The sequence below is a fragment of the Thunnus albacares genome, chromosome 12, assembly GCF_914725855.1.
Source record: "Thunnus albacares chromosome 12, fThuAlb1.1, whole genome shotgun sequence".
Classification (NCBI taxonomy): Eukaryota; Metazoa; Chordata; class Actinopteri; order Scombriformes; family Scombridae; genus Thunnus; species Thunnus albacares.
This window is the reverse complement of record NC_058117.1, coordinates 6,180,322-6,207,192: the sequence shown is the minus strand read 5'-3', so window position 1 is coordinate 6,207,192 and position 26,871 is coordinate 6,180,322. Positions and strand designations below refer to the sequence as shown.

The 26,871-nt window shown below is 38.5% G+C and overlaps 2 protein-coding genes across 3 annotated transcripts; both read left to right on the top strand.

Moving 5' to 3' along the window:
* Nucleotides 1–690: 690 nt before the first annotated feature.
* elovl8a (ELOVL fatty acid elongase 8a) lies at nt 691–24,638 on the top strand. 2 transcript variants are annotated; one of them, XR_006406373.1, is made up of 10 exons: nt 691–774; nt 2,469–2,535; nt 2,657–2,844; nt 3,141–3,221; nt 3,521–3,577; nt 3,764–3,878; nt 4,081–4,208; nt 7,598–7,811; nt 23,589–23,743; nt 24,498–24,638. XR_006406373.1 is itself a non-coding variant. In XM_044367311.1 (8 exons), exons 1-8 carry the CDS (start codon nt 769–771, stop codon nt 7,766–7,768), a joined length of 813 nt encoding a protein of 270 aa, XP_044223246.1. In that variant the 5' UTR covers nt 691–768; the 3' UTR covers nt 7,769–8,038. The 2 variants fall into 2 exon arrangements, 1 of the variants encoding a protein (XP_044223246.1); XM_044367311.1 differs by lacking the exons at nt 23,589–23,743; nt 24,498–24,638 and having other exon boundaries at nt 7,598–8,038.
* Nucleotides 24,639–24,735: 97 nt separating this feature from the next.
* LOC122993288 (gastrotropin-like) lies at nt 24,736–26,212 on the top strand. The gene is made up of 4 exons (XM_044367312.1): nt 24,736–24,888; nt 25,022–25,197; nt 25,327–25,416; nt 26,072–26,212. Exons 1-4 carry the CDS (start codon nt 24,822–24,824, stop codon nt 26,126–26,128), a joined length of 390 nt encoding a protein of 129 aa, XP_044223247.1. The 5' UTR covers nt 24,736–24,821; the 3' UTR covers nt 26,129–26,212.
* Nucleotides 26,213–26,871: the final 659 nt, after the last annotated feature.

The following is a 26,871-nucleotide window of genomic DNA, read 5'->3' as shown; positions in this document are numbered from 1 at the left end:
GCTAACATGCTCACAATGTGTAAATAAAATTTTTGCTATGTAGTTTAGCATGTTAGCATGCTAACATTTGCTAATTAGCCCTAAACACAAAGTACAGCTGAGTGCCAACCCATCTTGTAGATACTGATATATTTCACTGGATAAATGAAAATTCTGGCCTACTGGTGGCACAACAGGAAAAGTCAGGGCATCATTATTCATTATTCATCTTCTGGACACCATGGATATCTGAACCACATGTCATAGAAATCCATCCAATAGTTGTTGAGATATTTCAGTTTGGACCAAAGTGGTGGACAAATATTGCCACCCCAAGTGCTACCAGCATGGCTAAAAACAAGCCATGGGTCTATTGCTGGTGGGTTTAACCCACCTCTACAACCCAAGGTGAAATATTATTTCCTCCATTTGGTTGAAAAAAGTCAGTAAATCCTAATTTAACTGAATATTATGATTAAGTAATTCAATTTCCTGTGCCACAGTACCATAAGAACCAATGGTAGAAGTGATTAATCCTGTAGGTACAGTCATATGTACTCTGAATTATACTGGAACTCTGTTAGATGGGATTTAGCTGGCAGGTATTTGAGCTGCTACACTAGTATAAAAAAGGACCACACTGCCATATGTCATGCTGGACACACACACGCATATACACAGAGAGAACAGGTGGATTACCTCAGTGCTGCTTAACACATGACTGAGATGCAGCATCCTTTTGACCGGTGGATGAACTAAAGAGGAAAATCACAACCAGTCACCATCAGAATGAAGGTAACGTCACTTTATCAGAGTTGTCCTGTTCCTTGTAACATGTCATTGTTAATTTGGGGCTTAGAATGTAAAAAAACTAATTAAAAAGAGCAAGGATGTAACATTTGTGCAAGTGTGCGGCCACTTTAAAATGTGATTTAGTCAGCATATTACAGAAAAATAAGAGAATAACAGTTGATCATTATAATCTGACTAAACAGAATTGTTGTCATATTTTCCTGTGAGTGTTACGCCTCTGTATTAACACTTTATCAAACAGCCAGCAAACATCAGCTGTGAAGATCACAGGTTGCTGAGGTTAATGGCTATTGTGCTTAAAACTGTTAGATGTTGTTATTAACTATCCATTTTAACCTTAACCATTATCTGCTGCTGTAATTTTCATCAACTTGTTTTGCAGTATTTTGTTACACATTTCCACTCAGCAGTGTTCTAAATGCTAAACCTGAGCAGGTTGTAGCAGCCTGGCTCTGTCAGGGATTTTCCTCTGTAAATCCCAGTAAGGAGGCACTAAACTGCTTAGCTTTGTCTACACAGTCTGCTGCTTCTACCAATAGCGAGTGCTTTCACTTACATTCAATAGTGGAATGTTAAATAAAAAGTTTGAGTAGAAATATATTCATTCATGCTTCCTCTTGTAAGACTCATTTTATACATTTGATGTATGTATCTAGGAAATTTTGTACAGATTTATGCCATGTTAACACTACTTTAGAAATAAATAGGTAGATAAACTGTGTTTAAGTGGATTTACCCAAAAATCACACTCTAATTTTGCTACTTTTTGAGCAAAACAAACAGATGAATTAGCGATGCATCTTCTTGCTTCAAGAAAGACATACATCAGGCTCCCAGAAAAATCAGAGCAGGTATAGAAAAGAAGCGACAAAAATGGAAAAAGGACAAAAATGTGAACATTTTATACTACCAATAGTGAAAAAGAGGACAAGTCAAACTGAAAGGACCAAGATATATTTAAATGTTAATTTTGTCCAGTCTTGGAGATCAAATCTTGAAGAAAAAATGATCTTGAATAAAGAAACTATAGAGGGAGAGATCATCTATGCTCTGCAGCTATTCTGCCTAAAAGATTGAACATAGCAAGTGATAAAGACTGTGTTGGAGTTTCTTTATTTATAGACCAAACTTCAGCTGGTGAATGTGTCATCACCACGGTGGGAAACACAAAGCAAGATGGAGGAGAGGGAACATACAAAACACTAGAGGGCAGCACTGTCATATGTTGGAAATTGTTGGAAATTCATCACCCTCTCGTCCACATTAAGCAGCCATTTATCAAGAGGATTATTAGTTATTACGCATTATCAAGAGATACGTTTGGATTAGTGAATTTAATCCTTGGGTTATAATCCAGATCATCTCTGTGTGGCTTCATCAAATTTGCAGTGGGATGTTCTTTCTCTTTACTTTAAGACCTTCGAACACAAAGGAGGATGTTTTATATGACCGCATGAAATATGCTGTTACTTTTCAGGAAGAATACTTTTTTTTAATTGTACCCAATGCAGTTTTTAGATCTGATTATTAATAGTTTGGCCTTATTTTAGCATGTTGTCCATGGTAGAGTGGGTTGCACATCTCCTAAATGTTATTCTGACCACAGTGTTTTGGTTCAGTTTTGCACTTACTGGCTAAAATTTTTTTTTTTATTATTATAATAATGTGCATCTCAGGGTTTTCAGGCTATCACCATGTGGCAGAAAGCCCAGTTATTTTACCAAGGGATTCTGGAAAAAGGAGGTATGCTTTTGTTTTCAGTTTATTTATGTATTTTTTTTAAGTATTTCAATGATAGATATTTTAGACATCAGCAGTCTTTTCTTGATCTCTGCTTTTGTCTCTTCTCTTTTTCTCTGTCTAGACAAGAGGACAGATCACTGGTTGCTGGTCTACTCTCCTCTGCCTATCAGCTGCATCTTTCTCTGCTACCTTATCATTATATGGGCAGGGCCAAAGCTGATGGCGAAGAGGGAGCCAATCAACCTCAAACCTGTCCTGATAGTTTACAACTTTGCCATGGTCTGCCTGTCTGCTTACATGTTCTATGAGGTACTAATGTATGTGGGAACTGTCCACACTGTTGTTAGAGTCCTGGTTTGATGGTAGTACATGCCATTTTTACTCAATAGAACAAAACTCCTCCACATCTGTTAGGTCAGACTGATGTAAATCTCTGGGGGTGTCACATTTCTTATGTGTTCTGTCCAGTGTGGGAGTCAGTGAGACAGGAAGTGATTTCACTCAATTCGCAGTGCAATGTGTGTGTGTGAGAAAATGGGATGAAAGGTCCCCGTGCTGATTGTGAGAAACCAAGGCAGAGATGAAAGCGGCTTTTGTCTTTCCAGTTCACGGCCTCTTCCTGGTTGGCCAGATACAGTCTGCTGTGCCAGCCAGTCGACTACAGCGACAGCCCACTGGCCATGAGGGTAAATCTTGTCACTACATGGTACTTTATGCAACACTTTCTTGGTGTAGCTTCACTCTGGAATTCCTTTCATGAGTCCAGACACAGAGTTTGGCGTACAGGAACTTGATGACGAAAATATACAGCAATAACCTTGCGTGCCTCTTGAAATGCTCATTTTCAGCTTAAATATAGCATCACATTTATACATTTTTATTCTTGAAACAATTTACACACACTAAGTTCACTCTGGAAGTTTAAAACATGTAAATAAATGAATTTAGAGTGGACTGATAACATTTTTTTCACCCTGTTGCACAGATGGCCAGAGTGTGCTGGTGGTTTTACTTCTCCAAAGTTATAGAGCTCAGTGACACTGTGAGTATGACAACAGGATTTATTTTTTTATTTTAAGTATTCCATTTGTTATGTAACTCCCAAAGAGAGTGATTTTTTTGGAACATGCTTACATTGACATGTATTTCTGTACCTGCAGTTTTTGTGTACATAAATGTGCGGCTGCAATTTCTTACGTCTGCCTTTGTGTGTGTTTGCATGATTCAGATGTTTTTCATCCTGAGGAAAAAGAACAGTCAGCTGACTTTCCTCCACGTCTACCATCACGCAACCATGATCTTCAACTGGTGGGCCGGGGTTAAATATGTGGCTGGGGGCCAGTGTGAGTACATGCCAACACACCAACCCAGACTCTCAAAATGCGAAAGTAGCATTAATTCTAAACTGCAAATTATGTGTTGGGGCCATGGATGTGCTTAGTATACTCAACTTGATAAGTTTATACTTTCACAAGAGTATACACACTGACACATATGCACAAAAGCACACACACACACACACTCATCCTGTGTATCTGTCCACAGCTTTCCTGATTGGTCTGATCAACTCCCTGGTTCATGTGGTGATGTATCTGTACTATGGCCTAGCAGCTTTGGGACCAAGCGTGACCAAATACCTCTGGTGGAAACGCTACCTCACTTCCCTGCAGCTGGTAAGTATCTGCCTGTGTGTGTGTGTGTGTGTATGTGTGTGTATTTCTATTTTATTCTTTATATGTCTTGATGAAGTTGTGAAATTCACCTCTGACCACCTCTTTGGGTAATTTTGGTGATCAGTCCTTTTTTATGTTTTAGCGTAATTCAGTCTAATCATTTAGGATGAGGACTGTGAGTAATGTAGGCACCAGGTTTTGACAAGGATGAAGACGTGTGGAATAAAAAAGATGATATCTCTGGTTCTCCTGCATCGATTTTAATCCATTTTTTTGTCTTGGAATAAAGACATTGCCAAAGATATCTTTGAGTGAAGTAGGTTTCATTCAGCTGCATATATGTGAAATTACGGTATCACCAGTATAATTGTCTATTGACTGTATCTCCAAGAAGCTTGGCATATTCCTACAACTTGTAAGAAGCCTTCCATGGCCGCCTACTTATTGGTTTTGTAATTGTTCAGTTTGGCTGTTAGTATAACTAGACGGATTAGCAGAACTGATGCTCCTCAACTAGTTACTGGACCATCTGTTTTCTATTCATGGTGCTGATGAAGAAGACAATGCATCCCGCAGGGTTTTTTTTCCCTTCTATCTGGCTGCATCCTATAGGTCAGTATAGTGGCTGACTGCCATTATGTAACTGACCTTAGAGGTGACCCCCAAGCCTTCATTAACAGTTGGCTTCACAATTTAGTGAACTGAAGCTGAGGTAGTTGAGTTGATTGAGGACACTGGAGATCTTGAGAGGCACTACGAACATTGGAAAGGGAGGTGCGGGTGAGTGGAGTGGAGTGGGGCGGTTAGTTAACATCCATTATGTTCATTCATACAAACAATTCCTGCTTGGTGCCTGAATACTGTAGTGACTCTGTGACATATGTAGTGACATATGGATATTGATCAGTCCATAGTGTCAATGACTGACAAGCTTTACACAGAATTGTTGTGATACTTGTCTATCTTAGATTGACATTCTTGCCTGTCTGTACAGCTTGGGTGACTATAGCTTCTCCCGCTAACTATCCAGTTATAGTATCCTTTGATTAATTAAAAAAAAACAAAACTCACTAACGTTGCTGTGTAAGCTAGCAACATGGTGAATCGCTCATATTAGTTAATGCAGAGTATCCAAATAATATTTCTTTCTATGAAAATGCAATTATTTACTTCATAGTAACACAGAGCTGACATACTAAATGCCACTCTCACTGAGAGACTCTTAAAGATCTGCTATGACCTACAAGACGAGGCCCACGTGGTGGCTAGTACGAGAGCTAGCAAGCTAATCTGCCAGCATGTTTACTGCCAGCTTGACCACTACTGACAGTGTGAATAATCTTATCTTATATTTCACAGATGTGTTGTGTATTCGACAATGTAATTTCATGAGTTTTCAGTGATAATTAAAAATTCGGTTTGTTAACCTTTGAGTAGATTGACATTGTTTTTCATTATCAGATATTTCTCCAGGGTATCCTATATATTAAAGAATTTAAGGGAAATTTCCTTGATAGTGGAAGAGTAACACTGAAATTATAAATTTACTTAGGTAGGCAGTAGTGGTGCAATGGATCGCAGTTGATCCGTGATCCGTACGGATCACCCCCCACAGTTTGGCACACATGTGAACCACCGATTAATTGCAAAATTCAATGTCTCATTTAAGACAAAGTAAACAAACTGCGGTAAGTACAAGTCATGGAGAGACAGCGTGTCGCTAACAGGGATTTTGAAGAGCAACAACCAAACCAGCATTTAACGGGTCCGAAGTGACATCTGCAGGTATTTTTACATGTTGTTTAATGTGCTGCAGCTGAGCAGCTAATTAGCCATCAAGCTGCTAACTTACATTAGCAATGCACAATTGAGCATTGAATATTTTATATATTTTAAGATTTTTATTTAAACACTGGACATCTTGAATGTTGTTTTCATTTAAGACCATGGGCAAAAGTTCCTTGCTTTAAGTGTTTTACAGAATATATGGAAAACTTAGTTTTATTTGTCTCCCTCCCTTTTTTTTTTTGCTGATCCGAAAAATGATCCAATCCATGACTCAAATCCATGATATAATCCAAACTGTGAGTTTTGTGATCCGTTGCACCCCTAGTAGGCAGTGAAAGAGATTTGTAAGTATTGTTTTCAGAGCAACACTTACATGTGCAGCCCTGCTAGCGAGAACGCTAACGAAAGTAGCTTACCAATGCCTTTGGCTGCCTCTGTGACCATTGCCTCATAGGTTGTAGTGGTTTCTCAAGATTTATTGGCACTACCTTAATTAAGTATTACACTGCCAAAGCATGAAAAAACAAAAGGTTTGGACATACTACACCATGTGCACAATACAACACTATGATAAATTATTTAACTACTGTACATTACTGTATTAAAAAGTACTACACTACATAATATAGCCAACTATAATTAAAGAAAAATTAATTGTTACAAACAAAATTTTAAATAAAATATTTTATATCATAAATTGATATGCTCTCACATTTTTAGCTGCTTCAATGGCAATGACAGGTTTTTGCCTTGGTAAATATGCTTTGCTTTTGGTCTGAGAATGTTTCAAATTCTTGGTATTTGAGTTTTGTTTTGGTAAAGTCCTCATATATTCTGTTGGTAACGCTTTATTATACAGGTTCTTTAATTTTATACTAATTTCCTGGAAATTTGAAGTTAAGTGTTAGTACATTTTACAGAGAAGGCGGTGCAGTTTGGTACAAAATATAAGAAAAAATTAAAAAAATGTTAAGTTGGTTTAGTTGGTTTTCAGTGTGTAGTTTTGTTTGTTAAACGATATATTAGAATATTAGTTTGTTTCTTAAATACTTGAGCAAGCACATTTCCTGTATACTACCAAATTACATAAAGCTTTCAAAGAAATGTCCTCAGAATTAGCAGCTACTTTTAGGAAATGATTGAAAAAGCCTAATATACTAATATATCGTTTGATGCGCAAAACTACACACTGAAAACGGAGTGTTTTCTGTCAAAGAATCGTCAAGAGTTGAATTAAGTAAGAATTTTTGCAAATTAACAATAGTGCGTATGTTTACTTACCAACAGTTTTTTCTTATTACTTGTACCAATTTGCACCACCCTCTTTGTAAAAATGTCCTAAAAATTAACCATTAAATACCTTCAAATTACTCAGAAAACTTCTAGGAAATTAGTATAAAATTAAGGGACCAGTAAAATAAAGTGTTACCCTTCTGTCTTTAGACGGAGTGCAGTATGGCAGGATGTACTGCTAGCTATCTTTACCTCTTGCTGTTGACAGAATTAACTGACACAGCCAGTGTCTGTGTCCACTAGTTGCAATGGCCAGGTTGTGGTCACTCATTCCTGTCTTTGTTTCTGCTCACTCTGTCTCTTACCAGCTCCAATTTCTCATTGTGACCATCCACACCACCTACAACCTGTTCGCTGATTGTGACTTCCCTGACTCCATGAACATGGTTGTGGTGGGCTACTCTCTCAGTCTAATCGCCCTCTTCAGCAACTTCTACTACCACAGCTACCTTGCTAAAAAGAAGACCAAGAAGACATAGAGAGGGAGCAGAGAAACAAAGATAAATCAGCTGGAAATTACAGGTACGAGGAAATAAAGAAAGAGGCGAGATGAAAGGATTTAGAAACAGAAAGGTGGCATAGAGAGGGCAATGGAGAGACAACAGAGGAGATATAAAAAGCTATTTCTGCTTGTTTGTTATGTTAATTACTTCATGTTAATCATGTTATGTAAATGAGCATTTCTCATATGTACAAAATACATTTACATATATATAAAAACCTGTACAAAGACATCTGAAAAACTTGGAGAATATTCATGTTTGTAAAAAAAAAAAAAAAGACACATTTTTTGTATTTCGTGTGTTATTGAAGCTACACATACACACACACAGATGTTCACTATTCTTTTGAGATTCATTATATTCATTCATTGTTTTTCATTCATCCAGTACAAACACACTCAACACATATTAAACCTCCTTTCATTACTCCCCTCCCCCAGCTGTCATTAGTGGAGAATTTCTAATCACCATCGGAGACGCTTTATTCTTCTCTTACACCCATTGGCTGGCAGTCACAGCCAATCAACCGTTAGCTGCCATTAGCTCTGTATCCCGCACTCTCCATGTTTTCCCCCTACCCGCCCTTTTTTTTACATCAGGGTCCCCCCCTCCCCAGTTTCTTACATTTAATCCCTCTTACCAATAGGGAGACCCCAGTCCACCCCACAGTCATCCCCCTGCCCCATCTGTCATGATGTAGAAGTATAATTGCTTGAGTCGAGCGATCCCATCCACTCCCCCGTGTGGACATGAATGAAAGGCCTATTAGAAAGAATGACTAAATGAACCACATCTTTTCCCCTTACATTATATTTCCCCTGCCATCATCACTTATTCCCATCCTGTTCACTATCTGTTTCTCTACTTTTATCTCCAGCAGCATATTGGTTTTGACTCTCCTCTGTTCCCCACTCAACAGGGGGCGGACAAAATAACAGAACACCACATGAAAAAGGCACTTTGAAGTGAGTGAATCAAAGTTCCAAAGGCAGCTACTCAGGCGACTCATTTTAATACCAATCAGCACAATGTGGCAACTTGACGAAGTTCAGAGAATCACCACTTTGCATCTGAGCTTTCAAAGCAACATGAAACAACTTACAAAGGAAAAAGAAGCAAAAAAGTGCATTCTAATATGGAAAGGTGATCGCATGGCAAAACTATGACAAAGTTGAAGGTAGAATTGCTGTTGTATGCATCATGACAAAAGTGCATTTAAAATGTCAGCAAAATTCAATTCTTTGACATTTTTGCAATTAAAAAGAATACATACATACACCTTTTTATAAGACATTTTGACATGTCACAGCAGGAAAAGCACAGGTGCAATTATTAACATTAATGATGACCGCATTCCTATAAGGTGGTCCAGTTCTGGGCCCTGCTCTCATGTGTGTGAGTTCACAGACATGGCTTAGTGGACACTTCAATGCAATTGAGTCACAATTAATTTACCCCTGTGCTTTTTCTGTTCTGCCAATTGTGAGGTATTTACACTGTAAGAGGACTGCAATTAAAACCTATTTGCATCAAAGTAAAACACAAATCTGGCATAAGGAGTGCTGAACTTTATAACCGTGAATCAAATATCACAGTCCAATGAGATATTTTCCCTGCTTTTCCAACAATCAGATGACTTTGTCTTTGGAAAAAGCCAACTGAAGTCTTACCTGTGATGCAAACTTTTGGACATGGTGGTAGATCTGGAGCACGTTCAGAAACCATCTTGTGTGTGTCATCATAATTGGTGGTTACTTAGTTGCATAATATCTAAGGATTATGAGACTGTTTCAAAGCTGCTAATGTCCCTGCTGAGCAGATTCAACACTAGAGCAGCAGCATGAGGTCGAACTCCTTCCATTCTCCAGTCAGCAGATGGAAACGTCACTGAAGCTTTATGGGGAGTACACTAGAAACTGTATTCAACCCATTCATCTCTCAAAGAACGAGAGGCTTTCCTGCTTGTGGAAACACACACACACACAGATGTACACTCATTTCAAAACAGCAAGACCAGAAGGATCAAGACAATGGGTGGTCTTCTGTGTTCTTACAGGCAACAACACAGCCCCCTCATTCTTTGAAAAGAGGCGACTGTGTTGACGCAGTAGAGTGCAAAAGCAGAGGGCTCTGGCAAAAAAAGCAGCCCATCTTCAAAAGGAAAACAACAGAATAGGTCGAAAATTCAGCCAGCAAAAACAACCTATAGTTACATTTGAGTGACAGACACAGCATGTAATAATTATGACCTGGAGAAGTGACACAGTTCAGATGACGTCAACATAAGGTGACAAATTTCCATAATCGGAAGAGGTGGGTTGGGTGGGTGGCTAGATAGATAGATGGCAAAAAGTAGACCACTGGTTGCTTCACATTTCCAGTGTCTTGAGTGTCACGCTCTGAACCACGAGTCAGGACAATTTTTTAAAAACCGTAACTACGATTGTTGTGGTGTTTACTGTTGCCATACTGTTAACCCACACCACATTTCAAGTGATCATTTTAACTCATAAATTAAATCATGATCTTTCCCTAACCCTAACCAAGTGGTTTTTGTGCCTAACCAGACCTTAACCACAGCGTTGTCACACCATTAAACATTGTTATTTTTAAAAGTGATTTGTAATGGTTTTGGAAAGCACTGTTAGAGGCAGCATATTAGAAAACGCTCCCATGGGTCATTCTGGGGTGCTGGTACAATCAACCTATGTGGTCATTTAATTTTAAGAATGTCCTGAAAAAATAACTGTCGTCCTGCAAAAAAAGGTGAACCTGGCCAACTTTTGCTGCAACGCAAAGGCAATGTATCTGGCAAGGTCCTCCGTTGGCAATTCGAACACATGCAAGTGCACATTCATGGTAGGATACTTTGTAACATGAATGCTATATTTCAACATATTACCTTACAATTGTGCAATGCCAAATTCTGACTCAGTTTTCAGGAATGTTTTTCATCATCTCATTTGAAACAACTCATCCTGGTCCTCTTTCAAACCCTTACATTTTTTTTTTCCGTTTTTTTTTTTTTTTTTCTATTTTCAGTCGGAAAATGCTACAGTGAGAGGCTGAAATACCATTCAATAACTCCAGTACAGTGGTTTATACTGCGGTGGAAAATTAGCACGACAGCAGTGTGTACATTGCTATGGTCAATCTGAACATGGCAGATCGTGGCAGGTGTGTACATAAGGATGCACATGCCTGACTCATTCCTATAGACTGTTTCACACTATTCCACTTATTAGGAAAGTGATCGAAGGTGAGGAAGAGTGTGGATTGAAACAATGCAGGTTTTAAAATATTTTAAAAATTGCCTTTGCTAATGTTTTATGGGGAAGGAAAGGGGTTCCACACATTCATTAGGCCTCAAGGATACACAAAATGCATTTTGGTGAGAAACACTCAATAAAAACTGTTAAAAGAAAACTCCACAGGGGAACTTTAATATATGTTTGATTGAATTTATTACTGCAGATTTTGTTTACTTGCTTCATTGGTAGATAAGAAGCTCTTCTGAGGGTTTGCTTATTTTCTTCTCTATTTTCTTCAAGCCTTGAAACAAAAGAGTACAGGGCGTTCTCGTATGATGTCCAGGAGAGACTGTAAGCATTTTGCAGAATGTGTGTGTCAAAACAGCACCGTATGGCCGGTACTAAAATAACACAGGACACACTTGTGTAGAATTATAAGCCATATTTTTCTGCTGGCAAGTACTTAATCTGCTCTCCATCTCAACATAAGTGTGTTACAAGCACACACACACACACACACACACACACACACACACACACACACATCTGATTGCCAGAAGCCCATTTAAAGACTGATGTCCCTCAGCCTCGCTGCAGGCACAGCTCCAGGCTGATTACTGCTGAGTGCCGCACAGCTCAGGCATGACTGACTTTCTGGCACGCAGTCGCTTTGATCAACTTACCGTTTTGCAACCAGATGATGGGTTTCATCTCAGTGTGTTAGGATGCCTTTGACATGATGCCAAGCTAGTTACAGGTGTCACCTTAATGTCAACTTTTCACTTGTATGTGAAATGATTCAAAAACTTTTAATTAGGATACATAAAATATTTTTAAATATTACAGAGACGAGTAGACTGAAAAAACAGAGCGACCGCTGTGCTGCGAACGTGCTTGAGTCTATGTTTCCTGAATCTTGTTTGTGAATGAGTTTGTGTCGGTCTCCTTGGTAACAGTGTTAGACAGTGTTTGGGCTGCGGTCAGCTGGAGGCAGACTGTAATTAATAATCAGGTTAGAGGGAGAGGATATTGAAGCACTCTTGAAGCTGCTGTTGCTAACTTCCTAGCTAGTGAGAGGGACAAAGATACACACTCGTGCAGACACACACACACACACACACACGTACACACGCACGTACACAGACATAATTGTTGATAGTGAGAGAGGTTTGCGAATAAGAGGCTGATAAGTGTGCTTGAAGGTGAGCCACTGGGTTGTTTCATACAATGAGGGTTAACAAGAGGCTGCAGCAATCTCATCGTGATGGGAGCACACTCGACCACAGATGAGCTAGTGTTAATCAGCCAACCAACCAGCTAGTGGCTCCCTGTCAAGTGTGTGTGTGTGTCTATGTGTAATTAACAAGTATGAAGCTCTAAGTAGTCGCCAATAAAGACTCTTGGAGAGGAGAAGAGCATGTCTTTTTTTCCATTTTTCTACATTTTGAACCCTGAGAATAAATCACCTATCAGTCAGAATGTGCGTGTGCATGTGCATCTTTGTTTTCAACAAGAGAAACCCCATCTGTTGGTGACACCATCCCTATTTATGGACAATGGGATGAACCCAACACCACCTGTATCTGTGTTATCAAAGTTATATGGGGGATGTGCCATTTATCGTGATGGGCAGATAAGCTTGATTTATGGCTTTTATTGTTTGTTGTTGGACAGGCGATCTCAGACATAAAGAGATTTGTTCTAGAGGGGCTCAGGCCCGTGGGGTGTTATTTGAATTGAATCATCTTTGCATGATTCATCTTTGCATGTACCTGATTGTCTAAATTTGCACAGTTTACTCCAGATTTCTCTTAGGGCTGTCAGTTTTTATTTGGAATTTAAACTGCTGCTTTTCTATGTTCAAACATGGGAAATAAAATCCATCTGTAATCATTTAATCAAATTCAAAATTCCCTGTTCTGTTGACCCAACCTGTTCTCATCCCCAGGGCGTCAAATACCAACGCTTTGTCATACCCCTCAGCATCTGGTGCCCTTTAAGCCAAAATTATACTTTTCACATCCACAAGTATGCGAGGGTCTGCATGACGTAAATTTCGTCATCAGAGGGTGTACATGTAGGCTCTGTGTGAACATCTGTTCTCCAATTTGTTGTGACCGTGCGGTCTGTGCAGCCACTATGCTACAATCAATAGACACCTACCTACTGCACATGTGTAGAACACGTCCTCCAAGCGGACTCCAGAAAGTAGTATAAACAGAACTACTATGCATCCGTGGTGTTTGCAGCTGTCAAATGAGGCGCCTGTATGAGATGCACCGGGCTTTCATCTAACACCAATGCAATGGGTATGTGGCCAAATACAAATACATTATTCAGCAAAGCACAAATAGTGGGTGTTTTTTTGACAAATATTTGTTTCATACAAATATTTCAAAAATATTTAACGCTATCTCAGTCTCGCTCTTCTGCTCTGCTGTTACATGTATCAGCAGGTCTCAACTAGGGGAGTCACGTCCACTTGCTACATGACGCACATTTCCTTATTTGGACATCACCCCTGGTGTTGTCGGTGTTCCCCAGAGATAATACTGAGCTACTGACACACACGAGTGCTCCCAAAGGACTCTCCATAACTGTTGTTTCCCTTCTCCTTTCCACAAAGTTAGGTTGTAAAAAATAGGAAATAAATGAAAAGTGCAAAGCAAGAATTGTCTTTGAAGTTCTTACCTACACATTATACTGTATGTTGTCTCTGTGTTATAGGTGTATAAATAAGTAGAGGTCTGTCAGCAATGAGGCAATGAGTAAACTCTTAGCTCAGTAGTCAGTGCAGTCATCTATGATCTAGGACATTTTAATTTTCTAAAATTAAAAGCGTAATAAAAACAAAAACAGGATTTTTAAGCCTCTTTCCACTTTTATTCAAATACAAAAACAAATAATTTTGCTGCCTTAACAAATACAGATACAAATACAAATACTGGGCTCTCTGCACATACCTACAATGTAAACCCATCTTCGTAATTTTTAGAAGCCATGAGACCGATGACGTCTATATAAGGTGCCATTTTCCTACCCATGTGTTTTTGTGTCTAAACCTAACCTGTTGCTCTGAGCGTGTAATACTGCTGCGGATGGGTCTACATTGGATTTAGTTGAAAACCCAGAGGGACGTGACAAGATGTCGGTATTTGACGACCTGGGATGAGAACGTGTTGGTTGACCTATCAGTAAACTGTCTTCATTAATTCAAAATGGAGTAAATTAGTGAGCCATGCTGAACAGATAATCACAACATTTGAGAAGTAATGTGAGGAAGCATTTTAAATTCAACACCATAATCATACAGGTAAAGGTAAGGCTGTTTGCTAACTTTATAGAGTTGCCCCTGCCATATCACACCTTTATAAAATGTAACTGCCTTGCAGCAATATTGGCTAGTCACCCAAAGTGGAGGCAGCATAGTTAAGTATTCAGCCATGTGGGTTGTGTTTGAATCAGTTTAAACAGATCACATTAGTCTGAATTTGTTCGAATTCAAGTTTTTGAAAATGCGACAGCCTTAATTCTTGGGTGTTTACCAAGCGGCAACTTCTGGGGCTGTGAAATGAAGCCAATGCAAAAGTGCCAAAATCTGCAGTTCCTTGAATGGCCACTTGAGGCTGTCTCCAAAAGCAAGTCATTCCCCATAGACCCCCATGTTAAAATGGCCAACATCACTGCAGAAATAAACATGTTTACAGCCTGGTACAAAAAATGGTTTTGGTCTCTATAGCTAATTTCCCCTTTCATGACAACTGTATGGGGGATGAATTTTTTTATAATTCACCCGTTTAAATTTTATTAAGCCGTAAAGTTATACATAATGAAGGACATGGCTGCTTTGAGTGACAGGTCCGCCAGCCGTTAGGTGGCTTGTTTCAGTCATTCGGCCCACCTCTTTGCCCATTTTTGATTGGCTGGGAGTTAGGCAGCATCACGCACTGCCAAGATGGCGACGGCCGGAGCGGCTCACTTTGAGCTTCAAAACCACTCTTCAGAAACCAACAGGTGACGTCATGGTAACTATGTCCATATTTTTATATAGTCTATGGTGTTTACTAAATATTATATGCACACAGACAGTGATGAATCAAACGTGATCAGTAAGCAAGTGCTTATTTTAGTTTGAAGATAAAATATTTGTTAATTTAAGAAAAATCAGAACATTTTACATCACATACATCTCCTCTCGATCTTCACACCGAAAAGCCACAAAGAGGACATTTTGGCCAGAGTTGTAAGTGGTTTGCTGTGAACATGTTACATGTATAACAACAATAAGATTTCACACTGGCACTTTTGGTTGCCAGTATTACAAGATAAAAATGGGATTTTATTAAAACTTTTGCATTAACATCATCAGCCAGCAAATAAAACCTAGAATGTTTCTTGCATCACCACCATCACCATATTTTTCTATGTATCTCAGCAAGCAGGTCAGGTCAAATAACAGCCTTCAAAATTAAAATGACTAGCACTACAAACCCAACATTACAAAACACTTCACACACACACATTTCACATACAAAGCCTTCAACCAATCACTGAACCAATCACTGTGTCTAAACTGTTTTCCCTAATCACATCTAGTCACATTTAACTGAAAGTACATGATTTTTTCTTATTCCATTCTCTATTTTTGGTGGGCTTTTTTACAGTCATCCATAATCTGTTCCATAAATTTAACAAAAATAATTGAATATCATGAAAACAAAGTGGTTTATCTAGCCTCTAAGGCTACTAAACATATATTTAACATGATATAATCAATAATGAATCTTGTGTGTAATATAAAGAGCTATGGATAGGCGTACAGATAAACCTTTGAGATACACATATTTTAATTTCCATATTTAATGAGGTTTTAAGGTTTTCTATAGTTACAGATTTATATGATAAAGAAAGTTCTGTCATTATAAAGATTGCAGTTATAAAAGACCATTTTATACTCTGTGTGCAGCCACATTTCCAACAGGAGTCTTTAATGTCCAGTTTCACATCTCCAGCATGCCATATATTTTGCAGTGTGAGCTTTGAGGAGCTTGTTAAGACCAATTTAAGGTCAGTATGGCAACTGTCCCATTTTTCACTCAACTCTGAACTATCCATATCGTTCTCAGTCTTCAGCAATTTCTGGGACAGACTGGAAGGGACAGTCAGACAAAGACAAGAGAGGAAGGGGAGAGACAAAGAGTATGGCACACAGAAATAGACTTCCATGTGTGGTAGACACACAGGGAAAGTAATGGAGAAAAAACAAAAATCTATAGGTAGTGTAGCATTTTATGCATCAAGACGGTATAGCATATCACATTTTGATTCCTGAATAAAAAGAGTAGTCCAACAATTTACAGGACAGTTTATTTAAAGGATCAAAATATACGCAGCAGCCAGATTCCATGCTTTCTTCTTTCTTGTCAAAATGTGACGTCTTCAATTTTCCCATTGTAGCCACCAGGTCCCAGCTGACTCAAGTGACATTACTTGAGGCAGTTTATAAGATATCACGCAGCTCCCCCTGGAGCTACATAAGACTTTCTACAATTTTTTTTACATGAGCAGTAGTGCTCTACAAGACCTGTAAGAAGACTTTGATGTGTAAAAGCAGTGTAGTTTCTCTTTAAAGAAAACACTGATTTTCATCTACATTATTTTGGAAACTTTGCTGATTTATTGTCAGAGCAGGATTTAGTTTCAATGTGTTCCATAATGCATTCAAAACGTGTTTAGCCTAGCTAAGCACAAACACTAGAAGCATGGGGAAACAGCCTTGCTCAATCAAAAATCCCCCCCAACAACTTGAGAGTTGTCATATTAACGCACCGTATAATCTCTATTTACACATGTAGCAACAGAAAAGGAGACATTGGGGCTAATGCACAGTTAGCTTTTCTCATAGACTGATCTTTCTGAAGCTATGATATTGGGGTTCTCTTTTGGGGTGGGGGGTGGTGGTGGGGCTGGGGGTTCTGACCATCAGCACCTGGGCACAGTGACCACACACAGCATCTGAAAAAGTCCTCTCCTCAGTGTGAAGTTTCCTGGCTTTTGCACACTTTTGTAACACTGAATAAAACACAGGTAATTCATGAATCATCTACTCCCAGTCTACGTGCTAAAATAATATAGACTCATACATATCTCTGCAGTGATCACACTGAGATGAAATCGCTAACACAGTACATCTAATTTGTTCACTACATTTTGCACCTTTAACCATATATCTATCTTGCTGTAATCGTTCATTGTTTCTTTAAAATATAATATCAAACTGGCTGTTAACCAAAGGCTAACTAAAATATGTATCAACGGCGCTCTTCGTCCTCTGCTCAGCCCAGCGTACGCCTTCACCTCTCTACATGATTTAAAAAGCACCAAGGTATTTCTTCTCCTCCCATCTCCTTTTCCTCTCTACTTGCCTTTCATCTATTCTCCTCATCTTTTATCTCTCTACTCTACCTCAGCCTCCTCTTCACTCCTCTCCCTTCCTCTTCTTTCCTCTCACCTGTACTTTAATTCCTACTCATCTCTCTTCTCATATCTTCTCCATCTCTTCCATCTCCTTACCTTGTCTTTCCTCTTCTTTCCCCTCAACTCTCCACTTTTTGTCTGGTTTTACTTCTTGTCCTCATCATCAACCATCCTTTCCTCTCATCTCCCTTCACCCCCCCTCCCCTTCCCTTCCTCCCCCTCCTCACACCACCTCAGTTCACCCTCTGATGATTGCCGAGCATATTTCATTTGACATGAAGACAAAGGGCTGAGTACACATGTGGTTTCTCTGCAAGTCCTGTGTAATATGAAATATTAATGCAGGCATAATTTGGGTCCCTGGATGAGGGGTGGAGGTGGGGGTGGTGGGGGCTTTATAATCACCAGTGACTGCCTCTTCCTTCCCCAAAGGATGGTAAGGCTGTCAGGATGGATTGAGAAACAGTACAGATAACGACAACAGAATGCTTACTGATGGCAGCTACTGTGGCCTATTTCTGTCTCCGTGTTTAATGGTTATATTGGCTCATTGCCCGAGTTACTGAGGCAGCTCTGCCTGTCAGGCATTTCAAAGTTAAAGGTGCTATGTGCAGCATTTTCAGCCATCAATAGTCATGGTCAAATTAGTTATGATAGACTGGTACTATTACCATAAACAATTGGTGGCCTGTCTTGCACGCTAGTTGTATTGCTGGCATGTCTCAGATTTCTCACCTTTTCTCCAATTTGCCATAAATTACTTTATCTCAAAGAAGATGTTTCTACTGCGTTTGTTCATTCTTCCCCTCCATTAGCTTGGTTTCCATGTAAATTTAGCATACATTTTAATCGAATGTCCAGAATACTGGTAAAAGAAGATTCTAATTAATTTCCACTCACTGACATTTTGCAAATATTTGGAGTTGGTTCATCAAGATAAACAGCTGGTGATGCTATTTTTCCTATCAGGGCCACTGAACCATTTTAGAAGTAGGCACAACGAGATGGTGTGATTAAAAGAGAGCCAGTCAAACCTCAAACTGTGAAAAATAACAAAGAAAACATGATGGGAATATGACATTTCTGTCAGTTTCATTGAGGAATTCATATGAGGAACATTACAGTCTCCTCATCTCTCCACACAGATCTCATGTTTTTGTTTTCTCTTTCGGTTTCCCAAGGAAGCAACATTTTTTGCAAGTGAGTTTTCCATATGCTTTACTAATTCTACCATCTGTGAAAAACTCTTGAAGAAAAAAGTCAGTCTCCCTTTGTGGAGTAAAGCAGTTGATATAATTTCCCCAGTAATATGACTTTGTGGTGCACAATGTAAAATAAATGTAAACATTCTCTTGTTCATCTAAAACTCTGAGAGATCTGATCAAAACAATGTCTTAGATCATTACTTTCTTTGCAGATACAGATTTAACATACAAACATGTGACCATTTTGTGAAATGTAATCCATTGTTATAGAATACAACCATCCAACAGTATATAAAGTAGTTTAAATTAGCTTCAATTTACATGCATAATAATATATCACTCTGAAAGGGGCAACTTGTAAAATGTAAGACCAATATTCACTCCTGAGAAGAAACGCTCCACTGTGTTCTCCTGCTAAGCTGCAGCTAGAAATAACACTGATGAGAGCAGTAAGACTTACTAAACAGTAAAGTTGTGGTCTGTAAAAATCAAAACTTGTTTAAAGAAACTAAAATGTAGAGCTGAGTGGAACTGCAGTCGGATGATTTTCTGTGGGTTCTTCACAACAAATGACACCTCTCACATTACACTATGTCTTTTTTTGGTTTTTTGATATGAAATACAGTGCAGCTTTGGGTTCTTCACTTTTCATTTCCATTTAGTGCGCTATTACTTTTCTAGTACAGTACACTTTAGAGAGAGACATTGTATTTCTCCACTACAATCAACTACTTGGACACATTGGACAAATGTCACATACAAAACACACAATCATTTTGTGAAATATGATCCATTGTTATAGAAGTGTATAAAGTTTAACATCGACCTTGACCAACTACTAAAATTCAGCTACTAATTAATTCATAATAATCCAATGAGATACATATAATAAAGATATAACACTCTGAAAGAGGCCATTATTTATAGTAATGCAATACTTACTACTCTACACTTCAGTCGTATCTGCTAAAGAGATTTTACAAATCAGCAAAAGAGAAGCTACTGCAATTACTTGAGCGAGGACACTCTAAAATATTCCTGAAAAGATAAGTGCAAAGTCAATCACATGTTGGAATATGGACTTCTTAAAGCCTCTTTATGTGCTATAACCCTGGTGGTACCACCTTGAGTTGATTCAGTCATACTTTACAGTCTTTATCACTCTCTTACAATAATAAATTTGAGTGAGGCATCGTTGTCTGTTTGTGTGTGTGCGTGTGTGAACATACACTAGTGTCTGCCTAAAGCTCCATTAACCATACCATTACTAATGCAGTCATCTCTTTATACAGCATAGCATAGATTTACAGCAGAGCACGAAACTTTTGCATCAAAACCAACCATGTGCACACAAACACACACACACACACACACTTTTTCCCAGGGGCACCAGCTTTCTGCTCCCTCTATTATCTCTCTCTCTCTCTCTTACACAAACTCACACACTTGTGTCAGGTGACAACCATGCCCACAGTCATATAAGGTCACAATTTGTCTTTCACATGTTTAATTCTCTCTATATATATTTTCTCTCTTCCTTTCACACTCACACACACATAAACGCAAACACACACATTCTCTCTCACACACACACTCATACACACCCACACATAGGCTACAGTTGCATCACTGGTGAATTATCATGCCGTTCCGCGTTATTAAACATGACACTCGGCCCAGATAATGGAGCCTTTCTTCATCTCAATTTGGAAGGCTAATCTTATTGCTTTGATTAGCAGCAGCTTCATTTGCATATCAAGGCCTCCCCTCCTTTAATTCCTCCATCGCAAATCCCCTCTTTATAGCTGTAGATAAAAGGAATCTATCTATATGTATCTTTCTTTAGAATCTTTTCTTCCTTCCCCCTCTTCTCTTGTTCTTCGTTAACTCCTCGTTCACTTGTTCATATTCTTGTTGATTCTTTTCTTGTTTTTTGTATTCATCATCAGCTCTTTGTTGTCTTCATTTTCCCTCCTTCTCTGCGTACACTGAAAGATGTCTATCATAAAACAAGAAGGGAGATGAAAGTAAAGCATGACTTCATTGACGTGTGACAAGAAATTCTAGTTACTCATTGTCTAGTAGGATTCACAGTCAGGGGAATTAGAGATCAGAGAAAAAGTGAATGTTTCAGCAAAAGTTTAAATTACTGCCTACTATTAAACTGTAACCACAAGGTTACAACATCGACAATAAACTCTGACAATTGTACTTTGCTCACTATTACTACTGTGGTTTGATGTGGTTTGACCTTGAAACAAATAAGAGTCTGCATAAAACTAAATTTTGGTGGCTGCAGATAGGCTACAAGTGCATAAAAACACGTCATTATTTAACAAGAATGCCAAGACATTCAGTAGTACGTACAGAGAGCCTCTCATTACATCAGATTACACTAAATTACCTCACTGTCTCTCAACTTTATACATGTTATTTATATGTCCGACACTGCCTCTTTATATATACATGGTGGCAGATTTGATGTGAATGTCTATACTTTACAATGTGATAGAGCTATGACATTATCTCTGCATTACAAGTTGTGTAAGCTAAGTGTAAATGGGTTAATACAGAGGGGATTCCAACATGGGGATAATAAAGAAAAAAAAATCTGTTACAGTTGACTTTTCTCAAATGTTGAGCTTTTTCTTGTGAAATATGTCTTCAGTCTTCTAAAAATCCCTCATTGCTTCACTTTAAGGAGTAACAAGCTAAAAAAAAAACAACAACTTGAGAATTAAGAATTAACACAAAAATGTTCATAGCTGTTCCCAAAAGCCACACTTGAAGACAGAGTGAAAATCTGTCATATGGTGAGGTAAAATATGCTAATCATTCATTATATTTTCATACAGTCTCTACTTGAAAGCATTCATAGTGGTGAACTTGTTTGTACATCACAAGTGACATAAATAGTTGTGTAAAGAATAAAAAAGAGTGCTAGAGAGAGAAGTTCAACAAAGCACAGCAGCTAAAAGCTAGCATTGCTAATATGTCCACAATGACAATGCTAACATACAGATGTTTAGCAGGTATACTGTTCACCGTGTTAGTGTAGCATGTTAGCATGCTAACATTTGCTAATTAGCACTAAACACAAAGTACAGCAGAGGCTGATCTAATAGGTATTGAGATATTTCAGTCTAGACTAAAGTGTTGGACTGACCAGCAGACCAGCATTGCTATCCCTAGAGCAATATATTGACTTTTTTTAATGTTTTTTTTTAAATCATTTATTATTTCCATGTGTTTGCTGTCTGTTTTTCAGCACTTGCAGTAGCTCATTATGCTTAATAGGGACAAATGGTCTCAGGAAAGACATGATCTAATCAAGAGTGACATGCTGTATAAAGGTAAGATATGAATAAAAATATGCTTCATCTTCTATATATAAATAGGTTCAACTATACATTTACCACAAAGTACAACAGAAATATCAGACAAATTCAACACCTCACATTAGAGCAATATCTGTGGAAACCATAAGAGGAAATGTGCATGACAAAGTCTGCATCATACAGTAGCTTGGAAATTCTGCACAAAATGCTGCATCAGCCTCCAGAGTGTGAACGCTGCAGGGTCAAAGGCAAGAGGGTTAAAAGTCAAACTGAAACGTTGTCAAACACAATTCACCTAGCTGAAGCAAAAGAAATATAAAGTGGAAGGTAGTGGAGGGTGGTTTTTTTTTTTTTTTTTACTGCATTTCTGCCCTTCAGAACACTGACCTCTCGTGTGAGTGTCTGTGTGAGAGAGAGAGAGAGAGAGTAAAAGAGAGATAAAGATAGTGGGTGTCTTTTATAGGATGTTGGCCAATATGATGTTTTATGTATCTATAAAGAGCTCCAAGGCCATGTTGCCTTCTCATGATTTAGAAACACTATCAGTGGTCTGTGAAAATGCCTGTATTGTGTGAGATCGAAGTTAAGTGCAGCATCAAAAGCTTTTACCTATTCAGTTTGTCAGAATTGAAAGCCTGGGGTGCTTCAGTCATGTAGTCACCTTAATGGACAATTTTCAGCCACCAATGTGTACAAGCAACATTATACTGTAATTATGTTAATGGTGTGGTTGTGCTACAGTGTTTTTACTTGAAGAAGATTGAAGAAGTGTTGGTTTTGTCACTTGTTTATAGGTTTTTTTTCCATTTCTTTATGTCTTTATTTTCACATATCTGGTGTTAGAAGTCCTTTAATTATCTGTGGTGATTAATCCATTTGGTTGAGGGAAATGGTTTATGAAAATCAAGAAAAAAGAAGAAAATAGGGGAAAAAATCTCAATTGAAAGCCATAAAATTTATATTAACACAGTAGCAGTACTTGAACATGAATAGCAATGAGCCACACTGAGTATAAAGTTAGTTCAGGGAGACCACCGAAGTTGTGTCTGTCATTAGCTGATTTGCATCAGCTGTTTCATTTATGCTTCACCATTACTGACATCCAATCATATTCATGAGTATTTGCAGTGTGGCCGTTATAACTTTACACTTGTCACTATTACACTGCCGACACCCTCATGCCAGCGCCGCTCCCTCCACCATCCCAACATTCTCCTCCTCATGTGCTGAGGTTTTGATACTGTTGATTTAGTTTGCTACTGTCAACATCATTTTCATGTATGTTTTAGGGCACTTTTTCAAAAAAATCTAGTTAGAGGAAATGGGTACTGACACGTCAAGCGTTCAAAATAATTTGAATGCAACGCTTGTAGCATGATCTGAAAAGAACTGATGTTTTCCTGTTGATTTTCGATGCCTCTGCTGCCTCACTTGAGGGATATTGTGGTAACATCACTGTAAAGCACCTGCGTTTTACAAAGTGTCCAAACAGCCTTACCTTTATCCACATCTTTCTTCTTTTTAGGACACATGGTCTGATGATTATGATTGATCATCAGTTCAGCAATGTTTTCTGCAATACATCAGAGTACAAACTGCAGACACCTCCCTGTCAGAGTACATGACATGACCTGTTGAGCTTGCAGACTGTTAATTTTCAGTTAAAGTTCCAAAAAGCAAGTAAGTGGACCTTTGAGTTGTACACATACTGCGAATTTTGAACACATTTTACAGATTTTATGATTAAGTTCAAATGGTCAAATTTTGAATTAAAAGTGACAGCAATAGTATGTGCTTGTTAAGGGACAGTTAGTTCTCCAGCAAAGTTCTTGTTGCCTCTCAGACTCTTTGCAGCAACCATTCTGTTGCAAAAGCACAATTTTCTCCGGTTTACATAATGTTTGCTAAAAATTACAGAAAGCAGCTGATTTGGGAAACTTTTAAGCCTCTTTACAAAATAAAGTATATGTTCATGACCTGTTTTTATTATTTATGTCCTCAGTAGAAACAAATGGACTTGGCTGAGAGCCACAGACAGGGTGGGAGAGTCAGAAAGTATCGAGAGACCAACTTACACATTGTCAGTTTTGGTCTTTTCATGGGATTTAGAAACAACAAAAATGTAGAATGTTACCAGCCTTGTTCTTTAAACACAACTTTATTTAGGAATACATGCCATTTGAGCACAATAAACACTAAAATAATTATTTAAAGTTTTATAACTAGATTTTGTAAAGTACTCATGAAATAAGTCATACTGTGTCACAAACTTTCATCATAGTCTGGCACTTTTTAGATGCTGCTCTCTGAATAAAGACCTTGAATAAGTATGTAGTGATCTCTTTTACACACCAGACAGTTTCCTTTTTAGAGATAACAAACTACTTCAAATAGATAGATTGTATTTTAAAACAAAGCTCTTCTTTGATTTTAGAGTCCACCGCAGTAAAAGTAGAGTGTGTGACCATAAAGCCATCGCAGGAGAGTTCATTGACCTGCTGAGCAGTCACTGTTTTACTCGCTGCTTGGGGACTCAATAAACGTCCGTTTATGTGGGTTATTGCCCCTCTCCCTCCTAGCCTGTTGTAATCATCATCTTCAGCCATGATTGCACTCTTGTGACATCACATGCAGATGAGGCAGGTGGCGAGAGGTGTGAGTATATAAACAGGGAAGCGTCTTGGTCTCAGTACCTTGCTCTTCCCTCAGCTTGCCTCAGCATCTCTGCTCTCACGCCTCCACTCGCAACACCACCACAATGGCCTTCACTGGAAAATGGGAAACAGAATCCCAGGAGGGATACGATGAGTTCTGCAAGCTGCTGGGTGAGACTGAATCAAAAAAGCCTCTTCAGCCAAATAATACATCCATTTTGCTTTCATATATTTGCGTCTCTGAATGTCTAAACTGGAATTAGGCTCTAATAACCTCACCGTTCTCTTCTTTTTCCCACTCCAGGTATCCCCAGTGACATCATTGAGAAGGGCCGTGACTACAAGCTGATCACAGAGGTGACCCAGGATGGCGATAACTTCACCTGGACCCAGATCTACCCCACAAACGCCAAGGTCACCAACATGTTCACCGTCGGCAAGGAGTGTGACATGGAGACCATCGGAGGAAAGAAATTCAAGGTAGGAGGGAAAGAATCCAAAACTGGATGAAACCATGAAGGTGCTTACAAACCCAGCAGAAAGGAATGGATACATAGATGGATGAATGCTCCTCGCTACCCTGACTGATTATAACCTGTGTGTTTTTAGGCCACAGTGCACATGGAGGGAGGCAAGCTGAACGTGACCTTCCCCAACTACCACCACACCTCTGAGATCAGCGGAGGCAAGCTCATCGAGGTAAACACGCTCACTCACTTAGGCTTTAAGTGCTGAGAACCAGGCACGATGGCAGCAGTTATTATACTAAACACCCTGCAGGGATCATTACAGTCATTAATGTTATATTTCCGCAGCCGGGGATAAGCATTCGCTTACAAGACTCTGTCACACAGAGTAGTGTGAAAGAGGCCGATCTTAACAAGCAATTCATTCTCAGTCTCACTTTAAACCTAAGTCTGTGTGAGATGATTCTCCAAATGTAACCGGAGATTGAGTATTTGCAGGTCCTTTTGTTTCCATTCCAGATTCAGCTTTTCTGAAAACTTCAAGAATTAACTTAAAAATGACAATATTCAAAAGTTAACACATTTATTTGGATTGGAAACTGTATAATAATGTATTTCGGCATACAAATGTGAATTTCAATGTGTTTAACGATGATTTTAGGTTGGAACAATCAGTCACAAACTAAAGCAGATATAGTTATGACCAGGTAGTTATATTGGGAACTATTATAGGCACCATTTACATTTTACTCACGCTGTTGTACTATATCATTTCACTTAGGAGCATAGAAATATATTTTGATTTATATATTATATTGAAGTATAACAAGGTACTGGAATAATCTATTTCCTGTTGTAATAATTTACTTCTTTTTTTTGTCTTTTAGACCTCTAAAGCAGGGTCTGTAGTGCTGAAGAGAACCAGCAAGAAGATGTGCTGCTGATTGACCTTTCACCCCTTCTTAGTTACAATGGAGAACTCAGAACTACAGCTACTGCAATAAATAAATGAAGACTATGATACTACATGAACATGTGTGTGTGTCTATGTGTATCTTACTGTAGTGCAATACTTTTAAGTATAATGTGTGATTTTTAGACATAAAAAAATCAGTGACCACTTTTCTTGAAATATAAGAGTTTATGCAAGAATCAGGGAAAAACAGTTGATTAGTGCCAAAGCTTAAAGGGAGTCAGTGGAGCCAATCTTGCAGGGACTGGCAGCAGAAGTACATAAGACTTCTATCAAAATGTTCTCGACTTGTAGAAATATGCCTTAACATTTAGACTATATGAAATGATTTCCTCAACACTAATTAGCACCAAAACGTGCATGCAATGTGTCTACAGTCTACAAATTAGAAGTATTCAAATGAAAATAAATCTTTACCATGTAGATATTAATAGTTTAAATAGCAACATACAAAATTGATTCTTAGGATAAATGAGAAGAGCTTTTTTATTGTAATTTGTAATAGACACATATAGTACAAGAGGAAGTGAGGGATAATAAAATGTCATGACTTTTGTCAGCAAATCCACATTTGGGTGGCCAAACAAGAGATGCAAATGTCAGGTTTAAATCGGCCCTGATTCAAGGCCATCATACAATGTATCAGGTTCTTGTTGCTTTCAGTCATCTTAGCAACTGCAGGTGGGGAAACATGATTTCATGTTGGTGTACAGT

Coding starts and splice junctions, on each gene's coding strand:
- elovl8a (XM_044367311.1), top strand. Junction 2,536..2,656: donor AGGGATTCTGGAAAAAGGAG/GTATGCTTTTGT, acceptor TTCTCTGTCTAG/ACAAGAGGACAGATCACTGG. Junction 3,578..3,763: donor TTATAGAGCTCAGTGACACT/GTGAGTATGACA, acceptor TGCATGATTCAG/ATGTTTTTCATCCTGAGGAA.
- LOC122993288 (XM_044367312.1), top strand. CDS start 24,822: ATGGCCTTCACTGGAAAATGGGAAACAGAATCCCAGGAGGGATACGAT. Junction 24,889..25,021: donor TGAGTTCTGCAAGCTGCTGG/GTGAGACTGAAT, acceptor TTCCCACTCCAG/GTATCCCCAGTGACATCATT. Junction 25,198..25,326: donor TCGGAGGAAAGAAATTCAAG/GTAGGAGGGAAA, acceptor GTGTGTTTTTAG/GCCACAGTGCACATGGAGGG.